The sequence below is a fragment of the Myotis myotis genome, unplaced genomic scaffold (assembly GCF_014108235.1).
Source record: "Myotis myotis isolate mMyoMyo1 unplaced genomic scaffold, mMyoMyo1.p scaffold_m19_p_3, whole genome shotgun sequence".
NCBI lineage: Eukaryota > Metazoa > Chordata > Mammalia > Chiroptera > Vespertilionidae > Myotis > Myotis myotis.
The window spans coordinates 164,691,236-164,712,817 of record NW_023416335.1 but is presented as its reverse complement, the minus strand read 5'-3'; the positions used below and the strand labels follow the sequence as shown (position 1 = coordinate 164,712,817).

The 21,582-nt window shown below is 41.2% G+C and overlaps 1 protein-coding gene, 1 long non-coding RNA gene and 1 pseudogene across 2 annotated transcripts in view; 2 read left to right on the top strand and 1 right to left on the bottom strand.

Annotated features, from left to right (window-relative positions):
* Positions 1–3,710: 3,710 nt before the first annotated feature.
* On the bottom strand, positions 3,711–7,977 carry LOC118652035 (tubulin alpha-1A chain). The gene is made up of 4 exons (XM_036301856.1): positions 7,839–7,977; positions 5,516–5,738; positions 5,248–5,396; positions 3,711–4,905 (listed from the first exon to the last, which is right to left on the bottom strand). Exons 1-4 carry the CDS (start codon positions 7,839–7,841, stop codon positions 3,925–3,927), a joined length of 1,356 nt encoding a protein of 451 aa, XP_036157749.1. The 5' UTR covers positions 7,842–7,977; the 3' UTR covers positions 3,711–3,924.
* Positions 7,963–21,582, top strand: part of LOC118652040 — a 47,624-nt gene continuing 34,004 nt past the window's right edge. Inside the window, exon 1 of the long non-coding RNA XR_004966415.1 lies at positions 7,963–8,091. This is a non-coding gene — a long non-coding RNA (uncharacterized LOC118652040). The remainder of the gene's footprint in view (positions 8,092–21,582) is intronic.
* On the top strand, positions 20,024–20,523 carry LOC118652037 (annotated as a pseudogene).

Below are 21,582 nucleotides of genomic sequence, written 5' to 3'. Positions count from 1 at the left end.
GCTTGTTTGTTTTTCAAATTGTGGTAGAATGTTCATAACATAAAATTTATCACTTTTAACCCTTTTTTAAGTGTACAATCCAGTATCATTAAGTACATTTGCATTGTTTTGCAATAATCACCTCTATTCATCTCCAGAACTTTTTCATAATTCAAAACTGAAAATTTGTAACTGTTAAACAGTAACTTCCTATTATCCAGCCCCTGGTAAACTATTCTTTGTGTCTATATTAATTTGACTATTCTAGGTACCTCATATAAGTAGAATCAGGCAACATATGTCCTTTTGTGTTTGGCTTATTTCACTTAGCTGAATGTTTTCAAAGTTTATCCATGTTGTAGCATGTGTCAGATTTTCTTTTCTTTTAAGGATTAATAATATTATATTGCCCTTGGCCGGTTTGGCTCAGTGGATACAGTGTTGGCCTGTGGACTGAAGGATCCCAAGGTTCAATTCTGGTCAAGGGCACATGCCCAGGGTGTGGGCTTGATCCCCGGTAGGGGGTGTGCAGGAGGAAGCCAATCAATGATTCTCTCTCATCATTGATGTTTCCATCTCCCTCTCCCTTCCTATCTGAAATCAATGAAAATATACTTTTAAAAAATATTACTTTGTATGTATATACCACATTTTGTTTATCCATTCATCCATTAATAGATACTGCTTTCACTCTCGGGCTATTGTGAATAATGCTGCTAGGAGCATAGGCATACAAATATCTGTCCAAGTCCCTGCTTTCAGTTTTTGAATATATACTCAGAAATGGAATTGCTGGATCATATGGTAATTCTGTATTTAATATTTTTAAGTAGCTGCCATGCTGTTTTCCATTGTTGTTTAAATGAAACTAACACAAAATATAATGAGCTCATGGATTTTAACATTTTATATGGTTCAATCCATTGCACTCACTATTGTACCACAATGAAAGCTCCTTCAACTTGACTCCTGTACATATTATTGTAGTTTTTGATATCTTCCTTGCTTTCTGGAATGAGAAAGTATTTGAGGCTGAACTTGTATATTTCCTGTTCCAAGCTTGGAACCAGTCTTTCCTCTTAAAACATTCTGGTTCTTTTTAGTGGGAAATAGTATTTAGAGACAACCATCTGAATGCTAGGGATACTCATTGCTACGGTGGTCCTAGGCCTTGTCAGTGAAGGACAAAGCTATAAAATGTGGGGGGTTTTCTTTCATAATAGAAAATATATAGCAAATTCATACTATTTTCAATTAAAATTAGGATCATAGAGCTCTTTTCCCCTTTGATTTTATACTTGTATCTCTTTTATCCTGCACTTGACCCATTCAATGAAAAATCATTGCATACATATCATATTTCTTATATTTTGCTAGTTTCTAGGAATGCTCATTAAAAGCTTACATTTGTCCTTGTCAGTATCGCTTAGTGGTTGAGCATCGACTTATGAACCAGAAGGTCACTGTTGATTCCTGGTCAGGGCATATGCCTGGGGTTGCAGACTCTATCCCCAGTAGGGGGTATGCAGGAGGCAGCCTATCAATGATTCTCTCTCATGATTGATGTTTCTATTTCTCTCTCCCTTTCCCTTCCTCTCTGAAATCAATAAAAACATTTTTTTAAAAAAACTTCCACTTGATCTACTTTCTACATTGTTATTTTTTTTATCTGAATGAGGACTTTTATTTTTTGTTCGTCAGATATATTTGCATTGGCTTCTAATAAAAACTGCTGAGCAGCTCTAGCTGGATGGCTCAGATGGTTGGAATGTCACCCCATACACCAAAAAGGTTTCAGGTTAGAGTCCCAGTCAGGGCACATATCTAGGCTGCAGGTTCAGTCCCCAGTTGGAGTATGTACAGGAAGGTAACCCATCAATGTTTCTCTCACACATCGATGTTTCTTTCCAATCACTTGGAGGAGAGATACAGCAACAGGGTGGTAATATTAAGAAACCCACTTCTGCCGAAACCCGTTTGGCTCAGTGGATAGAACGTCGGCCTGTGGACTGAAGGGTCCCAGGTTCGATTCCGGTCAAGGGCATGTACCTGGGTTGCGGGCATATCCCCAGTGGGAGATGTGCAGGAGGCAGCTGATCGATGTTTCTCTCTCATCGATGTTTCTAACTCTCTATCTCTCTCCCTTCCTCTCTGTAAAAAATCAATAAAATATAAAAAAACAAACAAACAAAAAAAAACCCCACTTCTGTCTAGCGACCTCTATGGAGAAAAAGGAGCACACTGGTCTGGAAAAGCAGAGCTTGATTCGGTGTACTGAAAGTCATTCTGCTAATCTAGTTCTTGAAATTACTGAGTAATTACTAATGAATTAGGATGAAAAAAGTATAGTAAATAAACTAGTAACATGGTTTATTATCAAGTATTATGGACTGTACACAATTGTGTGTGCTGTACTTTTATACAATTGGCAGTTCAGTAAATTTACACCAGCATCATTACAAACATGAGTAATGTGGTATGCTAGAATGCTACAATGGCTACATTACTGGGTGACAGGAATTTTTCAGCTTCATTATGTATGGGACCACTGTCTTATATGAGTTTGTTACTGCCTGAAATGTTATGTGGCACATGACTGTATTTCCATTAACTTACATTAAACTCAGATTCCAGTAACTACAATGGTATTACGCCCCTTAGTTGGCAGTGTCAAAGGAAAGATAAATAGGCTATTGATACTAAAACAAACAAAACAAAATTTTATCACCACGGGATGTTTTACCAGAACAAGGTAACATGATAGCACAAGACAATTTGTTATCCTGGATCCTTAGCCTTTTGGTCAGTTGGACTAGCAGGTGAACTCTATTGTTGAAGAAAACATTTGTCCAAAACGGTTTCTCTTACCATGTTGGTGCTGATGCCTACAATTGCACTGAGTTTTATTCTTTGAAGTGATTGACCCATATTAAAGTAAGAATATCTTTGGAGAGCTAAAATTCAGATAAATAATTAACACATTAGAGTGAATAAAAATTTTTTTTGGTAAGAGAACATCTATTGGGTAAACTAGAGATAAAGTAACTCCTAGGAGAAATGGGCTTAGGAGACAAGTTATAGAAGTAAGGAAGAGCCCTTGGAGTTTGGGAGTGAGGAACCTAATGGTAAAATGCGGGGCGGGGGGGGGGGGGGGCATTTAGGAAGGAGGGGCAAGGGAAAGAGAAAGGCAAGGGCGTGCTCCTGGGAGAGCACATAGAGAGAATAAATTTATAAAGATTTTCCATTGTCACATTCCAAATAAGTTTGGAAAAAGAAAGAACTAGGTAGAGCATAGGGGAAAACTGCTTGGAGAGCAGACTTCTTTTGCAAACCCAGACAGAGGAAGCATGATAGCACTAGACACATGCCAAGTAGGGGGTATGAAAATAAGCTTGTAAGACCTGATGATGCATTTGGACACTCACCATTTTATGTTAGTTGTATGAAACTCAGCAACCAATCAGACATTGGCTGTGTATTAGCAAATGTCAATTGTCAAAAGTACTAGCATTTTAAGTAACTATTAGAATGTAGTCAAAATTAAAAATAGCATGGATATTATTTATAATATTAGATATATATTTTATAATTTATAATACATGAATATAATTTGAAATAAAGTCACTTTGTAATATATGTATATATCAGTCAACATTTATCCTTTCTATTCAACATACTAAATAAGTACATAAATATTTTCAGACACCCAAATAGAAAACACAAGTCTGAACTCATTTAAGACAGGGAATACTTTATTCAAACCCATCAGAGAAATTGACAATTTGGATCTGTAACAAAGCATTGTGTTTTAAAGCATAGGCCAGTAATTGTATATGAGAGTGTACACTGCTCTACATACAAATAAATTGATCAGACCAGAACTTTTCAATGTTTAAAACAGAATAAGTTTCCCTGTAAAAGCAGCACCGTTGTGACATTTTAAATTTAGTATTCCTCTCCTTCTTCCTCACCCTCTCCTTCAACAGAATCCACACCAACCTCCTCATAATCCTTCTCAAGGGCAGCCATGTCCTCACGGGCCTCAGAAAACTCTCCTTCCTCCATGCCCTCACCCACGTACCAGTGGACAAAGGCACGCTTGGCATACATCAGGTCAAACTTGTGGTCCAGGCGAGCCCAGGCCTCAGCAATAGCTGTGGTGTTGCTCAGCATGCACACAGCTCGCTGTACTTTGGCCAGGTCTCCACCAGGGACCACAGTGGGAGGCTGGTAGTTAATGCCAACTTTGAAGCCAGTGGGGCACCAGTCCACAAACTGGATGGTACGCTTGGTCTTGATGGTGGCAATGGCAGCATTGACATCTTTGGGGACCACGTCACCACGGTACAACAGGCAGCAAGCCATGTATTTACCATGGCGAGGGTCACATTTCACCATCTGGTTGGCTGGCTCAAAGCACGCATTGGTGATTTCTGCTACAGAAAGCTGCTCATGGTAGGCTTTCTCAGCAGAGATGACAGGGGCATATGTGGCCAGAGGGAAGTGGATGCGGGGATAGGGCACCAGGTTGGTCTGGAATTCAGTCAGATCAACATTCAGGGCTCCATCAAACCTGAGGGATGCAGTGATGGAGGACACAATTTGACCTATCAACCTATTCAAGTTAGTGTAGGTTGGGCGCTCAATATCGAGGTTTCTACGACAGATGTCATAGATGGCCTCGTTGTCAACCATGAAGGCACAGTCAGAGTGCTCCAGGGTGGTGTGGGTGGTGAGGATGGAGTTGTAGGGCTCAACCACAGCTGTGGAGACCTGGGGGGCCGGGTAAATGGAGAACTCCAGCTTGGACTTCTTGCCATAATCGACGGAGAGACGTTCCATCAGCAGGGAGGTGAACCCAGAACCAGTTCCCCCACCAAAGCTGTGGAAAACCAAGAAGCCCTGAAGGCCTGTGCACTGGTCAGCCTGTAGAAAAGAATAGAGGAAACATAGTTATTGCTTTTTGTGATGTATTTTCACTTTTCATACATTCCAATGATATAAATCTTATTTTGACAGGAAACACTTAAAAAAAAATGTAGGCCTTTCTGGAAGAACTCAGCATTTCTTCATTAAAAATATTTATGAAATGATTTCAAAAATTAAAATTTATGAAATGATTTCAAATAATTCATGTTTTAACAAACAATGAATAATTCATCTACCACTCTTTATTACATTTCAATTCTGTGTTTGAAAAAAAAAAGGGCATACTTTAAATGTCTTCCTTGGGCTCATTAATTTCTTTATTCTTGAGAAGAAACATACCAGTTTCCGAATTCGGTCCAGGACCAGGTCAATGATCTCCTTGCCAATGGTGTAGTGTCCACGGGCATAGTTATTGGCAGCATCTTCCTTGCCTGTGATCAGCTGCTCAGGGTGGAAGAGCTGGCGGTAGGTACCAGTGCGAACTTCATCTGCAAAAAGGAAACAAAGCAGCCGCCCATCACTAACAACCTGCACAGCCTGCTCAATCCCAAGGCCTCAACAGAGCCCCCAGGACACACCTCCTGTCCCAGACCCGGGATCAACTCACCAATGACTGTGGGTTCCAGGTCTACAAACACTGCCCTGGGCACATGCTTGCCAGCGCCCGTCTCACTGAAGAAGGTGTTGAAGGAGTCATCTCCCCCGCCAATGGTCTTGTCACTTGGCATCTGGCCATCGGGCTGGATGCCGTGTTCCAGGCAGTAGAGCTCCCAGCAGGCATTGCCGATCTGGACACCAGCCTGACCAACATGGATGGAGATGCACTCACGCTGTTAAAAGGAAACAAGAAAAATTGTAATATTAGGTTGTGGTAGCATTTTGAATTTTCAGTAGATTTAAAAAAATATTTCTAGTAACATACAGGTTGTCTTCAGATTTATCAGTGGTCATATCCCTAATATGATAAAAATGATTTTAAAGAAAGCACCTGCTACAAATGCTGCATATGGGTGTGGCCTGAATAATGTTGCACTGTTTAGCATATGGTGCAAGTCCATTGTTCCCACAGGCATGCTTAAATAAATTTTCCATATTTAAAAAATATTCAAAGCACAGATTTTATAAAATGAAGTTAATTAAATGATTTAAAATCAAATCATTAATTGGAATCAATATTACTACCACCTTCCCCTTTAAATAAAGATAAGAGTTTCTTCTAAATATGATTTAGTATTTCAACATGGACATCTGCACTGCAGCTGAGGCTAGAAGCCACACCCTTCTGCAGACTATCTGCAGAATCCATCTGTACCAGGGGGTTGGAAGCTCTGCAAGGGCTGACTCCTGCCTTGCTGAATTTGTGGTGCCTGGTGCTAGCCTGTACTGTCTGCTACATTATTTAACAGAGCAAGCTCTATTTCCAGAAACTGCCTACATGATCTCATTGTGCCATTCTGCCAGTTTTCCTCCTCTGAGCCAGGCTAGGACCATATGTCTAAATTGAAATGAATTAATGAAGATGCATTCGAACAAAAGACAGCTGGACACAGAGTATAATTCTTCTTTGTCTGCAGCAATTTCATTACTTTTAAAAAAAGTTTCTCCAGAATTTTGTCCACTGTAAAAAACTGAAAAATTATGAGTATCTTTATTTTTTATGAGTTTCTTTAAAACAGTTCCTAAATTAGAAACAAATATCACATGAGAAGCTACCAAACAAAGAACCCAGTGAAAGAATAATGAAATATATATTTTAAAAACAAAATAGTACCTATTTTCATTGAGATTTTTCTACTCACCGTAAAATGTTCATACTAATCACATTCAATAGGTATTTTCTTCTCTATGGTCTTTATGGCTACAACTTCTATTGTCTGTCCATTGTCTCTTCACTGACATGGGGGGGGGGGAGGGGCAGGGAAGGGCGTTTCCCTGGGTCCTGAACATTGGGGTACCCTGGCTCACTCACACACTGGTCTTTCTCATTGAACATGCGGCTCGCGCTCTCTCTCTCTCTCTCTCTCTCTCTCTCTCTCTCTCTCTCTCTCTCTCGTCAGTCAGGGTGGGGTAGCCAAAGGCAAGACTTTAAAGGGCTTGTCAAGTGAATTGTGATTTTGCTCCTCAAGTAAAACTATTTCATCTAATAAATTTTAGCAGTGAATGAAAAGCCTTTTAACGCCTACAGTTCTGCAATGATGAAAGACTTTTTACTAAGTCTTCTCTTGACAGAAGAGGTTTAGCAAGAGTGAACCCCGCCTAGTGGCTCCAAGGCCAGAGAAGCCAGAAACAAACAACGCCCCTGCGCCGCCCTGACGCCGGCACCAACAGGAACTAACCACTTTCCCCCATTAATATACGGGTATCTTTCTAAAATGCCGACTAACCAGCGAGGGAACTTTTTTTTTTTAACTAACCCAAGGCTCCGCTCTGTCCCAGTCCTTCTCTGCCCCCAGCATACACCCACCGACCCCTGGTCTTTTGGGCGACTCCTCCTCTCCCAGCCCCTCGGGAAACACGCGAGGAAGAAAAGAGCCTCTCGGAGTCGCACGAATACAGTGTATACATACACGGCGGCCAAGCAGGAGACGCCGCGATCTCTTTCCCTGCCCTAGACCCTTTCATCGCCAACAGATGGGCTGCTGTAGTTTGGAAAGGCTCAGATAACAAAAACCCTTCCACGTCGCCTTTGTTCTCCCCCGCGGTTCTGCGGCGCCCTGGGCGCAGTTCTTGCTGGGCTGGTGCGCTCCGCACTGCGGCGGCGGCCGGCTCCAGGATTTGGGGTAGACGAAGGTTAACCTTGCCAACAAAGCGTAAGGCTACCCCCTCACCAAAGAAGTCGTAAAGGGAATGGGGCTTCAGATTTTCCAATAGACCCTGGAAGATAGACCCCACCCAACGGCCACAAAGAACCAGGGAAAACAAATTCTTACCATGGTTGCTGCTTTGAGGCTGCCGAGCGGATGGCGAAGAGGAAGAGGAGAGCTTGTTGTTGCTTCTTACAGCGCGACTCTTAGGCGGTCGATGTAAGAGAACCTGCGGCACATGGGCGGATGCAGCTCCCTATATACAACGCAGTCACCATGGGGATGGGCTGGGGCCTTTTCCAGTTGGTCCAGACCCCTCAATCTGCCCAGAGAAGCCACGACAGGAGAGTTGTGATTGGTGCAAACGACATGGGATGAGGTAATTTCTCCCCCACCCCCTTTTTCCTAGCATCCATAGACTGTTTGCATCCTTCAGACAAAGAGACCGAGAAAAAACAGTCGAGCATCCATTGTGGGGTGGGGCTGGAAAGGGGAGTGCAAAAAGGAAGAAAGAGAACTGGGGTTGGATGATTTTATGTTGCTTTAACCTCAAACTACAGTTAAAATCACCAATGTAAGGTTTTTTCCCAACACTTAATCGCAGAATTTGTGTTGTGATGAAATATTTAATGGAAAATTACTCCCAGTTCCTCCGTCAAAGTACAGTATATTGAACTCGACCATATTCGGTGAGGATTCAACATTTCTAATTGCTTTAAAATAAAGTAGCAGAGACGACGGGAATGACGCTTAAAATGGCTTGGGTAAATGTGATTTTTTAAAGGTTCAATAATAGAGCCACCCAAAATGGTTTCCCTGGTTCCAGTAATTTATTTTCAGACCTTCTTTTGCTACCCCCCCCCCCGAAATAGCTAAACAAAAATGGAAGATGGAAAGAATAACCATGCTAAATATGGAAGCACACAAGTGATTTTAACATGGCAATAATTAAGATCTAATGAACATACCGCAGTTAAAGAGTTTACTAGAAATATTCCTTTACCAGAAGTCTATGTAATATGAATCATGTTTCCTGATAAAGAATTGAGAAAATACAAGGAGAAAGAATTGAGTTGAGAAGCTAATACTACCTGTGCATGCAGTTATATTTTACATTGTTCTGTTTTCTGAAATGAGAAAAATAACTGAAACACCAAATTAAAAAGGAGAACTGTACAGTGGAAAAGGAAGACCATTTTGTAATGTTGCCTCCATCCACAGACAACTGTGTGATGGTAGCTCAATAACTGCATTTCTTTTTTTACGGATCTTATATGAATTCAGTAAAACTCTGAGAGGCAACTGTGGGAACTGTAGCCAGCCTCACACCGTTGCTATTCAACTAGAGACTGGTGGTTGCTCAATTGCCTCTTGGGACAAAAAGGCTTTGCTTTCACCCCTTAGGAAATGGATTGCAGTAACATTCTTTTGCTACTTGGAAAGGCTCCATTATCAACAAGGATAGGCTATGCAGAATAAGACGGGACTGAGTACTCCTGACATGGCTAATGCAATCTCAGAGGTAAAGAGGTTTGTAATGGCCACGAAGTTGAAAATTTGTATTTTCCCTTCGGTTTTCAGTGACATATTTTTAGGGTCTGCAGCACCATTTACAATGCTCTGCAGAGATCATTCATTCCTGCTGGGTGGGCCAGCAGAACTGGGCTGAGAGGGAGGGGCTTGAAGACAGCGGCTACAGGTTGTGGTGTTACAATGGTGGCCGTGTAATTTCCTAGCCTGCTATCCACAGCTCTGCTTTACTTACTCTAATTTGCTTCAGTAGTCTTCCCTGGGAGGGGGGAGGGCCCCAACGTACAGATTACTTTATCTACTTCTAGCGTAATTCATAGGAAAAATAATCTTTAACATCATCTTATCTTTCTTTAGCAAATAGAAGTATGTATCAGTAAAAAGACAGGGAAATTAAGAACAACTTGAATGCTTCTTTCTAAGCTCAGAAGTACATTTACTAAAAATAAGAATTAAATGTCATGGGCAAGTTTAAAGATTAATTAAGTAGCTCATTAAAAATATTTCTTTTAAAATTTTAATAATGAAATAAATTAGACACTGCTGGACCATGGTAAAGTGTACAGATCTTTTGGGAATGAAAGGCACAGTCTTGAATTTTATTTTCTTTACAATATAAAAAATATGTTATTGTCCAATAGTTTCAATTCTTTGTGCAATTTATGCTGAGAATTAAATAAAAGAGAGGAGGGTTCTTGCAATTGATTCTTTGTAATTCTATCTCAGAGCCATTCTGTTCCTTATGTAAATGAGGATTTTTTTTTTTTGCTCCCTCTGGGCATAAGTAACAATAAGATCTAGGTCACAAATAGACCATATGAGCACTGATAATCTTAAATATATAAATGGGAGAGTAGGGGAAATAACTAATTTATTTTTGTTCCTCATCTTATTTAATTGCATGCAAACTATGGGAGGCAAAAAAAAAAAATTTTTTTTTTTACTAGTTTACTTATCTTTACTGCCAATTTACATAAAATATTCCACTAATGGATTCATTCTTGTTCACAGTAAGATTAGCATAAAACATTTTTTCCCATTCATAATATTGTGGAATTTAAATTATTTTTTCACGATCCTGGCCACTGTGGTTCCATTGATTGGAGGGTAATGGCGTACACCAAAAGGTCTCGGGTTCCACTCTGGTCAGGCACATGCCTAGGATGCAGTTTTGATCCCCGTTGGGGTGCGTGCAGGAGGCAACGAAGTTTTTCCCTCTCACATCATTGTTTCTCTCTCTCTCTCTCTGGCTCTCTCTCTTCCTTTCTCTCTGAAAACCAATGAACATATCCTTGAATGAGGATTAAAAATAAGTAAATTATTCATTTGTGTGTCTATACCTCTCTTCCATTAACATGTGAATCCTAGTACCTGGCAAAGTGCCTAGCATACAGTAGACGTTATATACATGTTTATTGAATTAAATGAACAGCTTCTGTCTGTGCATATTTTTCACTAACTATTATCATGGTTGGTAATTTAAAGGTATTTAATAAAGTATTTTACTTTTTTATACAATAAGAATGTACTGAGTGTCTATAGTAAGCCCTGGACCATTCTAAATACTATTAGAATTCAGAGGTAGTAGCATGGTCTCCTTTCACTAGAGTCTTCAATCTAATTGAAGAAATAAAACAAGCAGATGTATCTAGGTTTGAGAATGGTATGTGTTTGTGTGTGTATGGGAAGGAGTCTTGTAGACTCTATTGCATGTATCTAACTTATGTAGGAAACAAGAGTTGTCTACCACTTTTTTCTATTTCTTCACCTTCTACTTATCCCTAAATTCATTCCAATCTGGATTCTGCTCCTACCACTCCTTAAAACCACATGCCCTCCATGTTTGTTGCTAAATTCACTTGACACTTTTTAGTTCTTGTTGACCTATGAAAGTTTTGTTACAGTTGACTATTATCTCTTTTTGAGACACTTTCTTCCCTTGGCCTCAAAAACTCTACATTATCTGGGTTTCCCTCCTACAGTTTTTGTGGTGTTTTCTTTTTTCTCATTCTCTGCTGGTTCTTACTCCTCTCCTAATCTTTAAATGTTGAAGTGCCTCAAGGTTCAGTCCTAGACCTTTTCCTCATTTTATTTTATGTGTTTCATCCACTCAATGGATGGTACGTGCTTTCATTTCTAAGGCTGAAGATGCTTTCTATATGCGAACGACATCTCTTCTTAGATTCAGATCCTATAGTAAACTTTCAATATCTGGCTGGTTTTCTCACAGGAATCCCAAATTGAACTAGTTATTTTCACATAAACATGCTCCTCCTACAAGGCTTTCTTGCTCAGTATAATGGAGCAGCATACACCTGATTTCTCACATCAGAAATGAGAATTACCCTTGACATCTCCCCTTTCTTTTTTGACCACCATAGAGTCCGTCACTAAGTCCTGTTGAATCTACCTTCTAGCCCTGGCCGGTGTGGCTCAGTTGGTTGAGCACCGTCCAGTGATTGAAAGGTCACCAATTGGGTTGGGGCGTGTGCCCAGGTTGTAGGCTTGATCCCCGGTCAAGAAGCAGCCAGTCGATGTTTCTCTCTCACATCCAGGTTTTCTCTCTCTCTTACTCTCTCTCTGAAGCAGTGGTTCTCAACCTTCTGGCCCTTTAAATACAGTTCCCCATGTTGTGACCCCAACCATAAAATTATTTTTGTTGCTACTTCATAACTGTAATGTTGCTACTGTTATGAATCGTAATGTAAATATCTGATATGCAGGATGGTCTTAGGCGACCCCTGTGAAAGGGTTGTTCGACCTCCAAAGGGGTCGCGACCCACAGGTTGAGAACCGCTGCTCTAAAGTCAGTAAAGACATATATTTTTTTAAATCTATCTTCTAGCCTGGACAGTGTGATACAGTGGTTGAGCATCCAACCAGGAGGTCACAGTTCGATTCCCAGTCAGGGCACATGCCCAGGTTGCAGGCTCGATCCCCAGTAGGGGGCATGCAGGAGGCAGCAGATTAATGATTCTCTGTCATAATTGATGTTTCTATCGCTCCCTCTTCTTTCCTCTCTGAAATCAATAAAAATATATATTTTTAAAAATCTACCTCCTAAATATCTCTCAAATCTTATTCTTTTCTTTCTATCTCTACTGCCTCCACGCTAGTAAGTACATTATCTCTTGTTTGGACAACCTCAGTACCCTCCTGGATTTCCTCTACATTCACTCCTACTCCTGCCCAGTCCAGTCTCCACACAATAGCCAGTGATCTTATTATAGTATATATCACAGATTATGTCACATAATATAGGTCATGTCAGTCCACTGTGTAAATCAAATTGATGGTTGCCTGTTAGTTTTAAGGTGAAGATACCAAATCCTTAATATTGCTCCTTCAATTTTTAAAAATTTTATTGATTTTTAGAGAGAGGAAGGGAGAGAAACACTGATGTGAGAGAGAAACATCTATCGGTTGCCTCCTGCACATGCCCGACTGGGGATCGAACCCAAAATCTGGGTATATGCCCTGTCCGGGAATTGAACCCAAAATCTTTTTGGTGTATGGGATGATGCTCCAATTAACTGGGCCACACCGGCCAGGGTACTCCTTCAGTTTGATAATAGAAGTAAATCTTATACTTAAAAAATCTCCTAGAAGACATATTGATTTTAAATTACATTAAAGTTCAGATAATTTCCTGAGAGTTGATTTTGATAGAGAAAAGGGAGGCAAAGGGTATAAAAGCGGAATGTTCACTTAATAATTATATATTATGCAATAAAAGTATGTTTTATGCATTCTTGTTTTTATGCAGTTTTTATAATAAAAATTTTAACAATATAAACCCATGAGTTCATAAAGATATTCCCACAAAGCAAAAATAAAAAAATAAAAAGATAGAAAAAGTGAATTAAAAATAATCATCTGATATCATTGCATTATTGGAAGTAACTAGGGTACTGACTCCATACTCTACACAGTGACATTCAAATAAATAAATAAATAAATAATTGAGCATTTGTCCTGCATTTCCAGTACAAACTGTATTTCAGGGTAACCGAAGGACCCTAGTTAATTAGGGAAAATCATTCATTTATAGAATATGAATGCCAGCTAGTAAATATGGAAGTAAACATAGAATTAGAAAAATCACCCTTTACATCCTCTAATAAAATAATTTATTCAGGCAAAGATAATCAGTGGATGAAAACTCAGATAAAGTATTGATGGGGATATTTTAAATAGAAGGATTAGGCTATTGCCATCAGAACTCACTTAGTTTAGTGCCGGGAGCCGGCCCATTCTTGCTGTTTCAAGGGACCTGGCATATATGGCATACTGTTCTTAATATGTTTGCTCACCTTCTTGGCACTATGTGTTTTAACCAAGGTCACCTCTCTGAGAAAGGTTGTTTCCCCAGGTAGGGATTTTCCCCTGAAGTTAGGGAGGGAATAAAACCCCTTAACTAAGTGCCAGGCGGGCAATTAATCACTTTAACTACGAACAATCATGCTTATGTAACAAGACAACAGGACACAGAACCTAGACCTAGAGACAGAACCTAGACACAGAACCTACACAGAACCTAGACACAGAACCTACACAGAACCTAGAGACAGAAGAACTTCGCTGGAGAGAACATGGCAAAAGATCCTGGACAGAAACTGGCCACAGACCTAGAGACAGAACCTAGCAAGAGAACATGGCAAAAGATCCTGGACAGAAGAACCTAGAGACAGAACCTGGCTACAGAATCTGGATAGAACATGGCAAGAGAACCTGACTAGAACCTGGTGACTGAACCTGGCTGGAGAACCTGGACAGAACCTGGCTGGAGAACCTAGCGAGGGAACATGGCTACAGAACCTGGCTGGAGAACCTGGAGAACCTAGCAAGAGAACATGGACACAGAACCTGGCTGGAGATCCTAACCAGAACTTCGCTGGAGATCCTGACCAGAACTTGGCTAGAGATCCTGGCTAGGCTGTTGATCAACTGAACGCTGTCTCCGTGTCATTCCTTCTTCGCTGTCTCCGTCCATACCTTTGGGGACCCCTGGACCTGCTGGGGTTGGACCCCAGCAGTTTAGCTTTACTAAAAGTGGGACAGCCAGACCTTGTGAATCTATGATGTGATCCAATAGGAAGTCCATGGCATCATCTGTGAAGTGATCTAGCAGAAACAATTGTACTGAATCTAATCAAGTCTTTTTAAAAATATATATATTTTATTGATTTTTTTACAGAGAGGAAGGGAGAGGGATAGAGAGTTAGAAACATCGATCAGCTGCCTCCTGCAAAGATACATGCCCTTGACCAGAATTGAACTTGGGACCATTCAGTCCGCAGACCGACGTTCTATCCACTGAGCCAAACCGGTTAGGGCTTATCAACTCATAGAGCCTTTAGAGACGCTTAACCTTCATTTATAGGAAATGCAGGAGATAAAGGGATAAGTCAGAACAAGTCATGAGAAGACAATAGCCAAATGCAAAGTGTGGGACATTGAACAGGACAAATTATCTGGTTCTGCAACAAGTCAGTGGTGGAGTGGAGTTATTCCTTGTCCTCCTCCATTACAGCCATTCAGGAAAGTTTATAGTAATATTTATCACATTGTGACTTTAATTTGTTAACTAACGAAGTTGACATCCTTTGCTTTATTCATTGTCCTTTTGGCTATCCTCTTTGGTAAAATGCCTGTTCAAGTCTTTTTTATGTTTTCTCATGGGTTGACTGTCTTTATCATAGGGATTGGTAGGAGTACATTATGCATTATGAATAAGAGTATTTTGTTGGATTTGAAGATTTTAAAAAAATATGTTCCCACTCTGTGGCTTGCCTTTTCACTCGCTTAATGGTATCATTAATGACCAGAAAGAAGTTCTTCATTTTAACGTAGTTCATTTTGCCCTAGCCAGTTTGGCTCAGTGGATAGAGTGTTGGCCTGTGGACTGAAGGGTCTTGGGTTCGATTTCGGTCAAGGCTGGATTCCCACCCCCATCAGGGTGCTCAGGGCACCTGAGGGAGGCAACCAATTGATGTGTCTCTCTCACATTGATGTTTCTCACTCTGTGTCTCTCCCCTCCCTCTACTCTTTCTAAAAATCAATGGAAAAATATCCTTGGGTGAGGATTAACACAACAAACAAAAAACAAACAGACAGAAAAACACATGGATCAGCTGCCTCCTGCATGCCCATTATTGGGAATGGGCCCACAATTGGGGCATGTGCCTGACCAGGGAATGGAACCAGCAACCTTTCGGTGCACAGGATGACACCCAACCAACTGAGCCACACCAGCCAGGGCTCATTTCTTCTTTTGGAAACAAATATTGATTGCTTACTAAGGTGCATATATTGGACCTGGCATAGTCTAGGTATTTGTTTGGCTAAGATTTAAATGCATGTGGTACACTCTGAAAACTTCCAAGGAAGAGGCATGGCGTGATTCTGTTCAAAGAGAAATATATTACCTACTAGAGCCCTGGTGCACGAATTTGTGCACATGTGGAGTCCCTCAGTCTGGCCAGAGATTGGGGCTGATCGGGCCAGCTGGCCGGCTGGGGGGAGGAACTGTGGGTGGTTGGCCACAGTGGGAGGTTGGCTGTGGGAGTGCACTGACCACCAGGAGGCACCTCCTGCATTGAGTGTCTGCCCCCTGGTGGTCAGTGCATGTCATAGCGACCAGTCGTTCGGTTGTTCGGTCAACCGGTGTAACGGTTGCTTAGGCTTATATATTTAGATAACCTCCTGGTCTTGGCAGGATGGTGTGGCATAGAGAATGCAGAAAAGCTTCCTGGAAGAGATGATACTTGGGACTATCTTGAAAAATAAATAGGAGTAGTAGGCCTACATAAGAGTGTATATGCAAATACATAGACAACTAGGTGAGTTTCAGAAACTAGAGGTGTTTTGTTACATAAAGTGTTAGAAAAGGGACCTGGCTGTAGGATTATGCAAAGAGTCAAATTATGAAAGGACCTTATTCCAAACTCAATGAGAGCCATTAAAGGAAAGGAATAATGAACTTTGCATTTCACAAAGATACTTCTGACTGCTGTGTGCAGAGAGAATAGATAGAACAGAATTGGGGGTGGAGGACCATAACGCAGGGAAACTGGTTAGAAGATTGCTGGTTAGTATAAGACTGACTTAAGGAAGTTGCAGTAGCAATGGAAAGAGGTAGAAATATTTGGTAAATATATGGAGGGTTGAATCTAAAGGAGCTGGTGATGTGTAGGAATAAGGAGCAGTGAAGAGTGAAGGATGGTTACCGGCTCCAGAGTCAGGCAGACCTAGGTTCAATTCTTTTTGTCACAATTTATACCAGATTAGAAAGACTGTTAGGGTTTTAAAGAATGGACTAGAAAGATGGAAGGCAAGGAGACTATTTAGGAGGCTATTTTAGTCATCCAAGCTTCATGATTAGGGCCTAAGGCTAATAGAAGAAAGAGATGGATTGGAAGGAAAGAGATGGATTTAAAGGATATTTAGCAGGTTGACTTACCAGATTCAGGAACAGATTTAATAAATTAAAGACAGTAAAGGACTGCAAGAGAAAGAAGTGTCAGAAAAGGAAATAAAAAAAAAACAGGTCAAAGAAGGAGGAGGAAAAGCAGAAACCATTGATGTTACTGAAACAAAGGAAAGACAGTGTCAAGATAGAATGCTGAGCAATATCAGCTACTGCTGAGGGGTTGTTAATAAGGACAGAAGAATGTTCATTGGAGTTAGCAAAAAGGAAGTAAGTATACAGCATGGGCTTGATACAAAAGGCATAAAACTTCTTTCCTGGTCCAGAGTAGTTCAAGGTCTAAAGACAGAAACTATTATTACAATATATTGTGTTGCGTGCTGTGAGAGCAAGGTTCTTGCAGGAACTGCTGGACACAAAGAACTGGGTTACATTTCTTAACTGCATCCCACGATGATGTTCGCTGTCTCATGCCATATCACTTCTTCTGCATGCTTTGTGAAATGACCATCCTATCCACCTCACACGGCCTTCCTTGTGCAGGTTTGAGTTTTAAAAAGACAAATTCAAGCCCTGACTGGTTTGGCTCAGTGGATAGAGCGTCGGCCTACGGACTCAAGGGTCCCAGGTTCGATTCCAGTCAAGGGCATGTACCTTGGATGCAGGCAGATCCCCAGTGGGGGCTGTGCAGGGGGCAGCTGATGGATGTTTCTCTCTCATTGATGTTTCTAACTTTCTATCCCTCTCCCTTCCTCTCTGTAAAAAATCAATAAAATATATTTTTAATAAATAAATAAAAGGACAAATTCAAGCAAGTAGGTTTTCCTTAAATTCTCTAACAAAAACACACCTCACATTCTAAATTTAAAAAGGGTGATGGTCGCCCTAACTGGTTTGGCTCAGTGGATAGAGCGTCGGCCTGCGGACTCAAGGGTCCCAGGTTCGATTCCAGTCAAGGGCATGTACCTTGGCTGCGGGCACATCCCCAGTAGGGGGCGTGCAGGAGGTATTTAAAAAATAAAAAAAAAAAAACTTATCCAAAAAGGGTGATGGAGATGATTATGCTGACATGCTGAATTAACATTTATCTTTATTTCAGTGTTCAATATTGATGCATGTATTGAGTGAATTGGTATTCACTATGTATGGCCTTTAAAGACTGTCTGCTGCATTCAGATTGGCCAAATTCCAACATTAACAATTTAGGTAAGAGTATGATCCCACATCTGAATTCACAACTCTATTTAAAGCTTAATATTATCTTTCTCAAACTCTGGTCAACACAGTGCAATATTACTAAATAATAATTTTATTTATTTATTCTGGATAATGATCGTAAGAATTATCTGTGGTCGGCCGGCTGGTGTGGCTCAGTGGTTGAGCATCGACCTATGAACCAGGAGGTCACGGTTCGATTCCCCACCAGGGCATATGCCCGGTTTGCAGGCTCAATCCCCAATGTGGGGCATGCAGGAGGCAACCAATCAATGATTCTCTCTCATTATTGATATTTCTATCTCCCTTCCTCTCTGAAATCAATAAAAATATATTTAAAAAAAATTATCTGTGGTAATTTTGGTAACTGAGTTTCATCTATTTTAGGAAGGACTTTTATGTATACAGCAGAGATAAATATTAATGAATTTCTGTTCCAGAAGTAAGACATAAAACAATGCAATAAGCCCTAGCCAGTGTGGCTCAGTTGGTTGGAGCCTTGTCCTGTACACCAAAAGGTGGTGAGTTCGATTCTCTATCAGGGCACATACCTAGGTTGCAGATTCAGTCCTCGGCTGGAGCATGTGCAATGTTTTTCTCTCACATTGATGTTTTTCTCTCTCTAAAATTAGTAAAACACACATACAAAAACAATGCAATAAATATCCACACTCTGTAATATTAAAAATATATCTCTGGTATTGTAATAAAATGCTTTGAGGTTACTCGCTGATGGTTAGTAATTTACTGAACCACTCTTTAACAAAATATTTTTGCCTTAAGCTACACTTTTTAATTTGTAATTTTGCTCTGGTATATCAAGTCTCCTGATGAAATCTGACATTTGGAAAAAGGGATACAACTTGAAGAGGCTCAGAAGCATCCTGAGAGGAGAAGAGAGACAAGGAAATGGAAAAGATGGATAATCTCAATTTTCCATGCAACACAATCTATAATTTGGTTGCATTTCATTAACTCAGATTACACACACTCAAGAATGCACACTGAACCACCTCTGTCCCGCCCCTCCCCTTCCTTCCAAAGCAGATGGAAATTAGGTGGCAGACTGGGAAGGTTGCCATGGTGCTCTGGCTACAGGGATTTAATAAGAATCAAAAGAAGCTCCAGAGTCCCCTCCCCCAAGCATCCAAATGTGTGTTTCTTTTTTTTTCCTCTCAAATCCTTGTCTTAATGCCATCTTATAGATAACCAGGGTGAGACTAATTTACTAGTGAACAACAACAAAAAACTACTGTTTGTAGGTGCATTTCTATTGTTAGAAATAAAATACTGAGGAATTACAACTGGCCCATTTTTAAGTAGAGCCAGCCACACAAAAGGTAAGAATTCATTTTAAAAATATTTTATGCAACATGTCCCCAGTATTTTTTTTTTTTACTGATTTTATCCCCATCAATGACCTGTAGGCATCTCAAATTCAGTATATCCAAATGAGATTAGTTACTTTTCTCCATTATCCTCTTCCCTGTTCTGGAATCTAAATTATTCTATATTCTCACTACCAATTCATTGTCACTATCTTTCTAGTCTACCAAGCTAGATTAAAATAATAACCTCATATAATAATTATGTGTCAGACACCATTCCTAGCACTTTATGTATAATAACTCATTTAAGTTAATCCCAACTGATCACTAAATTCTGTCAATTATATTTCAAAATTGTCTTAACAAATATTTATAGAATGAACAAATCACTAATCTTCTAAAGCGTGACCAATTTTATTAGCCAAAGGGCCTAGTTCAAGGGGAGGATGTGGCATAATATTTAGAACTTGGTCCTTGAAGTTTCTTCTTTTTTTTTTTTTTAAATATATTTTATTGATTTTTTACAGAGAGGAAGGGAGAGAGATAGAGAGTTAGAAACATCGATGGGAGAGAAACATCGATCAGCTGCCTCCTGCACATCTCCCACTGGGGATGTGCCCGCAACCCAGGTACATGCCTTGACCAGAATCGAACCTGGGACCCCTCAGTCCGCAGGCCGACGCCCTATCCACTGAGCCAAACCGGTTTCGGCTGAAGTTTCTTCTTTAAGTGTTACATGTAAAAATCCAAGAGCCACTTACTCCCCCCCTCCCTCCCCGCTCTGTCTTCTCTGCCCTGGGAGCAGCTCCCCTGATCCCCTGAAAATGTATGCCTGCAACAAGTTTGTCTCCCTCCACCCCCTCCTTGGTCCTGAGCACCTTTCAGCTGAGCGGGTCACTGTCTGCAGTGGTGCTGAAACGACCAGAGACACTGACAGATGAGAGCCTCAGCAGCTTGGCAGCCCCGCCATCCCCTGACCTCGCTTATTTCTAGCCGCAGCTTCCAAACCAGTGCCATTTCAAGGGACATCAACACAGCAGCCAAGTTCATTGGGGCTGGGGCTGCCACAGTAGGGGTGGCAGGCTCTGGGGCTGGAATTGGGACTGTGTTTGGGAGCCTCATCATTGGTTATGCCAGGACCCCTTCTCTGAAGCAGCAGCTTTTCTACGCCATTCTGGGCTTTCCCCTGTTGAGGCCATGGGGCTCTTTTGCCTGATGGTGGCCTTTCTCATCCTCTTCGCCATGTGAAGGAGCTGTCTCCACCTCCCATAGTTCTTCTTCCCGGGTCTTGTCTGCCCTGTATGTTCCTTTTCCTATAACTCCCCAGACAGCCTGGGGAAAGTGGTTGGCTCAGGGTTTGACAGAAGGAAGACAAATACATACTGTATTAATAATAATAAAAAAATCCAAAGAGCCAAAGTAGTAGAAGATAATCCTTTGTAGCATATTGGAATCATCTCTAACCAGTGTTTTCTACATGTGCTAAAATAACTAGGGTGCTCGTTAAAAATACCAATTTCCTGACCTATCCGGTTTGGCTTAGTGGATAGAGCATCGGCCTGCAGACTGAAGGGTCCCAGGTTCAATTCCAGTCAATGGCATGTGCAGGCTGGATTCCCAGTAGGGGGTCGTGCAGGAGGCAGCCCATCAATGATTCTCATCATTAATGTTTCTATCCCTCTCTCCCTCTCCCTTCTTCTCTGAAATCAATAAAAATATTTTTTTTAAAAAAATTCTGATTTTCTGCAACCCACTTGGGACCCCTCTCTGCTGCAGAGAGCTTTGTTAGTTTACCTTCTCTAATAAAACTCTGCTTTCACTAATATATATATATATATATAAATTTGTGCACTCGGGGGGGGTCCCTCAGCCTGGCCTGTGCCCGCTCGAAGTCTGGGACCCCTTGGGGGGTTACCACCTGCTGATTTAGGCCCGCTCCCTGGGGAATTGGGTCTAAGCTGGCAGTCAGACATCCCTCTGGCAGCCCGGGAGCCCTCGGGGGATGTCCACTTGCCAGAGGGGAGCAGGCCTAAGCTGCAGTCGGACATTCTTAGCACTGCTAAGGAGGAGGGAGAGGCTCCTACTACTACCACTGTACTGGCAGCCGTCAGCCTGGCTTGTGGCTGAGCAGAGCTCCCCCTGTGGGAGTGCACTGACCACCAGGGGGCAGCTCCTGCATTGATTGTCTGCCCCCTGGTGGTCAGTGTGTGTCATAGTGACCAGTCATTCCTAGTCTTTCTGCTGTTAGGGTCAGTTTGCATATTACCCTTTTATTATATAGGATAGAGGCCTGGTGCACGGGTGGGGGCTGGCTGGTTTGCCCTGAAGGATTTCCAGGATCAGTGTGGGGGTCCCGCTGAGGTGCCTG